This window comes from Coffea eugenioides, chromosome 1, assembly GCF_003713205.1.
Source record: "Coffea eugenioides isolate CCC68of chromosome 1, Ceug_1.0, whole genome shotgun sequence".
Classification (NCBI taxonomy): Eukaryota; Viridiplantae; Streptophyta; class Magnoliopsida; order Gentianales; family Rubiaceae; genus Coffea; species Coffea eugenioides.
The window spans coordinates 25,729,530-25,738,917 of record NC_040035.1 but is presented as its reverse complement, the minus strand read 5'-3'; the positions used below and the strand labels follow the sequence as shown (position 1 = coordinate 25,738,917).

The 9,388-nt window shown below is 36.4% G+C and overlaps 2 protein-coding genes across 2 annotated transcripts; both read right to left on the bottom strand.

Annotated features, from left to right (window-relative positions):
• Nucleotides 1-888: 888 nt before the first annotated feature.
• Nucleotides 889-2,771, bottom strand: LOC113777865 (premnaspirodiene oxygenase-like). Its single transcript, XM_027323121.1, has 2 exons — nucleotides 1,793-2,771; nucleotides 889-1,709 (listed from the first exon to the last, which is right to left on the bottom strand). Exons 1-2 carry the CDS (start codon nucleotides 2,693-2,695, stop codon nucleotides 1,098-1,100), a joined length of 1,515 nt encoding a protein of 504 aa, XP_027178922.1. The 5' UTR covers nucleotides 2,696-2,771; the 3' UTR covers nucleotides 889-1,097.
• Nucleotides 2,772-6,499: 3,728 nt separating this feature from the next.
• On the bottom strand, nucleotides 6,500-8,615 carry LOC113769370. Its single transcript, XM_027313829.1, has 4 exons — nucleotides 8,442-8,615; nucleotides 8,052-8,177; nucleotides 7,177-7,974; nucleotides 6,500-6,733 (listed from the first exon to the last, which is right to left on the bottom strand). Exons 1-4 carry the CDS (start codon nucleotides 8,613-8,615, stop codon nucleotides 6,500-6,502), a joined length of 1,332 nt encoding a protein of 443 aa, XP_027169630.1.
• Nucleotides 8,616-9,388: the final 773 nt, after the last annotated feature.

The following is a 9,388-nucleotide window of genomic DNA, read 5'->3' as shown; positions in this document are numbered from 1 at the left end:
TAATTAGGAGTATAGTTGAGTTATTTTCATATCGGATAGTTCATTCCACTCAAGTTAATCAGAATAGAATTCAAGCCTGACTGCACAGTAATTTTTATGTACTGAAGCTTAATTTGGGTAAGCTTGACATGTTAGGGTGGTTGTTTATATTTAATCTTTGGTGAAAATCATCACCTATTAAACCCAAAATCTATATGGCGATTATTAAGAAATAAAACAATAGTAAAAATTGCGGAAGCGTACCTGTATTCATATCGACAATCTGATATTTGAATCTCCAAAGATATTAGGATGGCCTTCCAAGTCAAGACGTATTTACCAATCATTTTAGAGAGCCCTTAGTATCTCTTTGGTATCTTTCCTGACGATGGAATATCAGGGAAGAGTTATATTTTGTGGTACTAGAAAATACGACAAAATAAGAATTCGTGTGACATGGGAACCATGACCCTATTTATAGGTAGCATTCCTGTTACCCTTTGAAACCCTATTTCAGCCCATCATAGAAATAGAAGTTCTTAAATCTCTACACATTAAAGGCCCACACCCTATTAGATACATTAAACTCAAACTATATTTGATCACTTAAATTGGGTTTAACCTTAATTGACAGTTTGCAACACATAATTATTCACATATAAGTCCAATGTTGGATTAAGAATCCAACATGACAATGCATCGAGCCTGAATGCAGGTCAAGTTTAAGCTTCATCAAACTCAACCTTGATTTTTAGCGACCACTCTTTCAAAATTCCCTTCAAACTTGAACTCACTTCCCACAATTATACTCATTCACAAAATGTAACGAATTCCATTGTAGTTGAAAAGAAACATTTTAATGATTACTCAATTTGAAATATATAATTAAAAGAGTGCACAACCCGATCACACACTTGGTATTTGTTTTATATGTAATCATAAAGAAGTTTGCTCAAAAAAGAGGCTAAGAATATTATCGAAAGATGATTATCATAATATAGTCACAAAACCATCAAGTTGAACTTGCTTGTTGTCAAAGAGGACGGCAGCATCTGCAGATATTACCAATTCAAGCTTTAGTTTGTATACAAAATTTGGTTTGTGGAACCAAGGATATATCATGGATCATATAAAGTGGCCTTCAAGCAAAGATTGTCTGATCTTGATGTAGCTATCCCAACAGTCTCTTTCATGTCTAAATCACTGGAATTGAGGCCACTTGGGAGATTCCAATCGAAATGATAGAGCAAAAGAGCTAAAGGAAGCTCAACATTGGCCAAACCAAATGAAATCCCTGCACAAATTCTCCTTCCTGCACCAAATGGGAGATACTCAAAGTGAGTTCCATTGAAATCAATGGAACTGTTTGCAAATCTCTCTGGTTTGAAACATTCTGGATCATCCCAATACTCAGGGTCTCTTCCAATTGCCCAGGCATTGACCAACACTCTTGTTCTGGCAGGGATGATGTATCCATCAATTTCACATGCCACCCTACACTCTCTTGGAAGCAACAAAGGGGCAGGAGGGTGTAGCCTCAGAGTTTCTTTAATCACTAACTTTAGGTATTGCAGTTGTTGAATATCAGTTTCTTCAATTGAGTTTTTTCCTCTGAAAGCATTCCTTATTTCACTCTGTGCCTTAGCCATCACACCTGGATTTCTAATCATTTCGGACATCGCCCAGTCCAGTGTTACGGATGAAGTCTCATTCCCTGCTGCAAATATATTCTGCACCAAATTCAATGCATAAATTCTTGGTTAGAGACTAAAAGATGTAGTGATAACCGGACAAAAATTGGTCGAATACTTACAATAATAACAGCTTTGATATTGTTGTTGGTAATTGGAAATTGGAGTTCATCACTTCCTTGAACTCGTAATAGGACGTCAATTAAATCTTCATGGCCGTATTCACCTGTGGATGTTTTTCTTTCTGATAGGTTTTCAAGATGCTGATTGATTATCTTATCCAAAACTTTATCTACCTTGTGGTGGATGTTAAGAAGTTTAGTTTCCGCTGAAAGGAGAAAATGAAGAATCTTGAATGATGGAAACAGATCAGAAATATCGAAGGCACTTGTTAGGCGAGTTACTTCTTTGAGTAGCTGTAAGAATGCAACATGATCATCTTTGCTTACTTTCCCAAATGCTGCTCTGCAAACCACGGAACTGGTGTATGAGGACACTTTTTCTGTAAAATCGATTGGTTCTCGAGCACCAGCAAGAACCTTAATCGATGATATCAGATGCAAAGCCTCATCTTGGCGAACAGAGGCAAATGATCGGACACTTTTAGCACTAAGGAGTTCCAAGGTGCATATTTTACGCATTTGTCTCCAGTAGTCACCATATCGACAGCAAGCGATGTCTGAACAATTGTAGCATATGATCTTTCCAGATAGAAATTCTCCGCGGTCTGCAAAGGCAAGATCATGAGTTTTCATGATCTCCTTCGCCAAACCCGGTGAAGTTACCACAATCGAAGACATTTCACCCAGCTGAATGTGCATTAGGGGTCCATAATTTTGAGCTAATTTTCTGAGAGCATGATGTGGTGGGGAGCCTATTAAATGATGCATATGACCAATAATAGGTAGTTTCCAAGGAGATGGTGGTAGTTTCTGGGGTTCTTTTGATCTCTTGATTCCCTTGATCAAAGTTAAAACAAAGGCTAAGAACAGAGAGAAAGCAAAGAAGTTGAAAGGAAGTTCCATTGTATTGCTTTCTTGTTGGATGCTATCTTTGCAGTATTTTCAGCAACTACTTGGTCGCCATTGGACTCTCTGCAACTTCTTGTTTTATCCTATTTCAACCACTTGGTCGCCAAAGACTTTATGGCTAGTTTTACTTTAAAAAAAAAAAATTCATATAGATAATCTTGTAATGCGGTGGTGGCCCCAGGTTGAGTTTGATGGATTTATTGTAAATATTCTACTTCAGCTCTGTACCACACTAAAAATAAAGCAAGAATGATACTCACGGAGGATTAAATATTGTAATGTAGCTCTCAGCTTAAGTTTCTCACCTAATATATAACAGTGAAGATTTTTTTTTCTTTTTTGTTTTCTTTTGCATCTTCAAAATGTGGACTGGCTGCATTTTGCATTTTTGAACTTGCATCACTTTTTTACTTTATATTCTAAACTTTAATTTTGAATACTTTACGTCCTAAATTCTTAATTTAGGACACTTTTTGGACACTTTGTACCTTAAACTTTCAAGTTTCTTCAATTAAATCCAATTGATGATAAATTTAGCAAAATTAATGACATAAAGAACGAACGTATCAATGGTAATGCACAAAAAATGATCAAAAGGTGTCAAAGTATCATAACAAAAATAAAATAGTACTTTGTCATTAATTCCTATCATCTTTTATCTCGTTAATTTTGTTAATGATAGTGATTAAAATCATATAAATCAATGACAATATGTTGAAAGTGGTCAAAAAAGTTAAGAACTTGCAGTTAGAACAAAATAGTATGTTTCCATTAATTTTAATCATCCTTTATCTCGTTAATTTTGCGAATGTAATTATTAATTAAATTTAAATGGGACAAACTTGAGAGTTTTGAGTATAAAGTATCTAAAATTAAAAATTTAGGATGTAAAGTGTTTAAAATTAAAGTTTAGAATATAAAGTAAAAAAGTAATACAAGTTTAGAGACATCAAGTGGAGTTAGTCCTCAAAGTATTCTAATTGCTGGTTTGTAAGAGTAAGATGTGAACGCAGGCATGCTGGAACATAATTTTAATAAGATCTTCTTGATAAAAGTGCTGCTTATCACCTGCTATGCAGTGTCATTTAGAGTGTATTCTTTCTGTTAAATTGTTATTAAGAAGCTCGAATTCTAATTGTCTTAGTGCTTGATCGGACGCATTTACATTTCAGAATGATCATGAGTTCCCACTAAGCATTAATATGGCCTGGTTTGACCATTATCGGCTGTCTTTATTTTATTATTAATGAGTAATCATTCACTTGAATTCTTGGATCTTAAGATCGAAATTGAGATAATTTACTCCAGCAAGAACTTGACAATCAACCACCAAAAAAAGGGATTAAGTCCCTCTCTGGATTGTAGGTCGAGATTTCGAAACTCACCTGTAATGAAAAAAATTCAAAAAAGATGCCAGTGCACCCCTTTGATCTAGTCGAATCCGTAAACCTGTTAACTCTTTATACAATCTCTTTAGACTCCCCCTCTATGTAGAGTAGAATAGATTATGTTATATAAATGTTATCGTTATAGTAAAAAAAAAGTACTTGACAATCAACTTAGATCTTCCAGAATGAGCTGTCAGTTGTAGATCAATACGAGTTAATAATCACGAGGAAGTGAATAGTGTTTTGCATAAAACAAGGGTATTAAGTGTGTTTCAATAGCCATTATTTAGTCAAAAATTATTTGCTTACATCACAAACACAATTTCTAACACACATTTTTATCTCCAGGATTTTGAATTATTTTATTTTGAATTAATTTTAATTAATGTTATCTAATGGTTATTAGTTTGTTTAGTTTACATGTTTAAGGGCCACACTCCTTGCCAGGCGCGTTGTGCGTCTTTGACGAGCCAGTTAATTTTTTAACCACAAACTGCAGCACTTTGCTCGTGTTATTACGCGTCTCTCCCTCCATCATCACTCTATTTCTCCGCCGACGGGATGAATAAGAGTTTGTTGACAAGAAGACTTGTCTCATGACTCTCATCTGATATTTTATTAACTTTCACGTGGTAGGTACACTATGACTATGACAGCCATTATTGAGATAACTTTAACGTGATCGGTACGGTACGAATTCTAATTATTTAGTTTCGGGAATCCAATCTTTTAAAAATAGTAATTTGATTCTGATATTTGTGTTTCTTTTTTTAATTTTATTCTCATAAATTTAAAATTTAAATTTAAATGATAACATGCATATGATTAGATGAAGGAACTGTATCAAAATGAGAATCTAAAAGATACTTTAATTTTTTCAATCGAATAAATATTTTAAGACATTATAAAATAGAAAGTAAGACGAAAAAAATTTGCTTGGGCGCACTTCTTGGACTACAATTGTAGGGCAAATATTTGGATAAACCCGGACTATGACCCCACATATAGACCTTGTGGTCTAATTTAAGCTACATCATGGTTTCTATTGCTGAATTCCAATTCTAAACGGCTCTTGGCGAATTCCTTAAACCATGGCTACTTTAAAAAAAAATCTATTAAATATTTCTCGTCGCACAACGGGTACAGGTGGATACATGCATTCTAAGGAGTAATATTTGATGGATTTTTTTTTTAAAGGAGCTATATTCTAAAGAAGGGTAAAAAACTTCAACGGCCACTGAACTATTGTCCAGATCATATTTTGACCATCGAACTATTGTTCATCAATAATTGGCCACTAAACAACTTAATCAATAAATATGTGACCATTTCGTCGGTAATGACTCTTAATTTCTGAAATTAGCATTACACGTGGCAAAGTGTAGGGGCAATTTTGTCTAATAATTTACTGACCGTTTACCTCAATTTTCATTAAACCATCGAAGAGAAGGGAAGGGAAAATCTTGGTTTAGTGTGTCTGGTCTTTTGTGGAGTAAAAAATAGGGACTCAATTGGGAGCCCTAAATCATCAATCAGAAATCGAAGAAGCCAAAGAATGTCGAGACGCTCTCCTGAACCCATACCTAGATGCTCCTGCGGATTAACAGCAACGATGAAGACCTCATGGACAAATTGGAACCCAACAAGAAGATATGTGGTCTGCACTTTAGGAGAGGTAAGATGTTAGATTTGTAATGGAGATGTTATAACAAGAGAATTTAGTCTTGGAAAATGTAAATTGCAAGATGAGGATGTGACTTTTTGGGAATGGTATGATCCAACAATGTGTGAAAGATCAACTTAAGTGATCCCCGGTTTGCTGCAAAGAATGAATAGAATGGAAAGTAGTATGGAGGAACTAGAAACTTCAACAAGAAGATGGGAAATTAAAGCTCAAAAATTGGAACTTAAAGTTTCAAAATTGGAGAGTGAAGTGGAAAAACACAAGACCAAAAAGCACTATCTCCTAAGAGCTCTTCTCGGTACATGGGTTTTTGTATTGCTGTATTGTCTCTGCTGCTATTTGAAGACTGTTATTAAGAGTGACCATATGTTGGCCATCAAGGGATAGTTAATGTTGTTGGGTGATTGTGAAAATATGGGAGTAGTAAGGTTGAGTGGATGCAGCTTTTGGTGGTAATGTCTGTAGCAATAACAGACCAAAAAGTTTCCAATTTGCAGAATTACACAGCTTTCTTTTGAACATGCAAAAAGACAGTGGATAAAAAATAAAAGGCATCCACCATAACAAAACAAAAGCCATCCACTATTAACATGAAGCGGATCCCTTAAACTTTAATGCATCTATTTTAACAGCCCCACTTAAATAAACTATTATAAGTCAAAAGTTAAGTCGTATGTACATATCAGTCAACATCATCAACATCTCTAAAACTCTATCCAATCCCATCTAACTTGCAGCTGCATCTCTGCCTCTTGTAGATCTAGATCTACCAGCATTTGCACCTCTTCTACCCTTCCACCTGCCAACCTTGAAGGGTGGTTCCTTTCCCAAATAGGCATAATTAGCGTTAATCATCCTTTTGTCAGCATTAGTCAAGGGCTGTTTACCATTTCTGTTGAATTTCATGCCATATCTAGAACTTGTAGCTGCTGGATTTGGTTGCTGAACTACTGGTATTGGCTGTTGAAATAGGTGGCTACTGGTATTGATTGCTGAAGTGGTGGAGTTGGGTGTTGGGACATTAGATCTGATTGCTGAGTCGCAGATGCGATTGGTTGGCTTGGTTGGTTAGCTAATGGAGTTTGCTGTTGCTATTGCTGTTGCCGTTGGGTCTCTAAACCATGTGACTAGACTACTTTTGCTTGCTGTTTTCTTCTTGAAACCTTGTACAAATAGAAGTTGAATTGATTAGAGACTACATGTAAGACATTTAGAATACAAGTTGTTTGTATCCTCACAGGTTGTTTGTTCTTCTTTGGCTGACCAGATTTTTGGTGCTCAGTCACCTCTTTGCATGTTGCAGCATTGTGCCCTGTTTTAACACATTTCTGCAATGCATAGTGACATTTTTTTCTAAGCTTTCTTCCATGGTTCTTCCCCTCTGTCTTGTCTCATTTCCTTGCCTTTTTTGGCCTCCCAAGTTGGAAAGTGGAAATTGGAAGATCGAGTTGAAGAGTGCTGGACTCAGGCCACAGTAGTTGGCTATTGATGGGTTGCAAGACATTATTATAAACCTGTAAAAATAACCTTTTGTAGTGACATTCCGCAATCATTTCATGTGGATCATTCTCAGTTTGCTTAATTGCTGCAATGGCATGGGTACAAGGTAAACTAGATAATTCCCAAATTCGACAAGTGCAACTCTTCTTTTTCAAATTCACAGCAAACTGGGAATTCCTTGGGCACTTTACCTGAGAACCATCAATCCCATTGAATTGTGGGAACCATTGGAAAGACTCTTCAATTCTGTCATCAATAATTTTTCTAATCAAAGGACCAGTTGAGTGTGGATATCTTGTCATGGCAACCTTTCTTTTTTGAATTCTTTCCATCATCAGTTCTCTAGCCTTCTGCAATAAAGATATAATTGGTTTATTCCTGGCCTCTAGTATACGTGAATTGAAAGACTCGCATAGATTATTGACAATCATGTCACATTTAGTGTGAGGAGAAAGGTAAGCCTTACACCAATGCATCGGATGAGGAGCCTTCTCCATCCACTTGTATGCTTCACTATCATACTCTTTCAAGTCCTCATCAGCTTTCTTATATATCTCAATTGTGCTGCTCCTAACTGTTGACCATAACATCCCTTTAAGTGCCTTTCCAGGATGTTTCTTCTTGAAATTTCGATACATGTGCTGCACACAGTATCTATACTCAGAGTTGGGTAGCACCTCGGATAATGCTCTGTCCAATCTCTGCACCAAAAAGAAATGAATTATTGCTTCAAGTAGCCACAAGCCTCACACCAAATGATGGATAATAAGATCCTTACCTTTTGTTGATCAGAGATGAAAGTGTAGTGATACTGTTTATCTATTTCCAGATCTACTTGGAGAAGTTGTACGAACCATTTCCACTGGACTATAGCTTCCTTCTCCACTATGGTCCAAGCAATAGGCTACCAACCATTGTTGGGATCAACTGCTACTGCTGATAAAAGTTGACCAGGGTAAGGGCCTTTTATATGGCAGCCATCAAGTCCAATCACAAGTCTACACATTTTGAATCCTTCTTTTAATGCACCAAAACAACAGTACAGCTTCATGAACCTAGGATTCGAACCTGGATCTCTATATGGAGTGAACTCAACTACCATGGCAGAATTAGTGTGAGTCTTCTTAATCTCCTCACAATATTCCCATATATGCTTATACTATTCAACTGCACAACCTTTGATTTTGTCAACAGCTATACCTCTAGCATTTCTAGCTATTATTTTTGATATTTGTATCTTGTACTCCTCATACACTGTTTGCCTCAAAGAATGGACTGGAATGTTCATATTGGCCCTAATTCTGTCCTTGTATCTCTCAGCAACCCATTTAGCAGTCACCATTTTATTTTTTCAGGCATGATTGCAGTTTTCATGTACATCATAAAGGGTCTTAATGACCAAATCATTCGGCCCAAGTGCCTTCTCTTGAGAAGCATAACACTCCCAGTTACATGGATCCTTGCACCTTACCCTTACTCTGAGTTCTTCATTAGTGTAGTACCAAACAGGTCTGCTATTAGCAATAGAATAATTCTAGATTGCGGCCTTGAACTCAGTTGATGATGCAAATCGCATCCCAACCTGGAAATGTGGATTTCTCATGTCCTTTTCAACATTGAAGTCAACATATTATATTCCCTTCAGCACTTCATCATCTTCATCAGAAGAACCATCAGTGCTATGCAGGTCATCTTCCATTATGTTGTCATGCAACACATCTTTATCATCAGCTTCTTCCATTTCTTTAGCAACTGCCTGTGATGTATTTTGAGTAGCCTGTGAAGATGTGTTATGGTCAGCCTGTGCTGATAATGTCTTCTCCCCTCTTGCTGTCCACTTTCTTCTCCCTCTTGTTGTTTTTCTAGCATACTTTTTCTTGGCTCTCTTGCTACCACCAGATGCTCCATCAGTTGCCTGTGATTGTTTTTTAGCTTGGGCATCATGTTGACCACCTCCATGTGTACCACTTTCCAAGCCATTTACATCCTAGCTCTCATGGAGTATAGATTCAACAGTTCTCCTCGTAATAGGAGGGGGAATTTCAACTGTGGGAGTTGGTTTCTGTGATGTCTCACAAATTTTTATTATTTTAAATTTTCATTTCGAGTTTATTT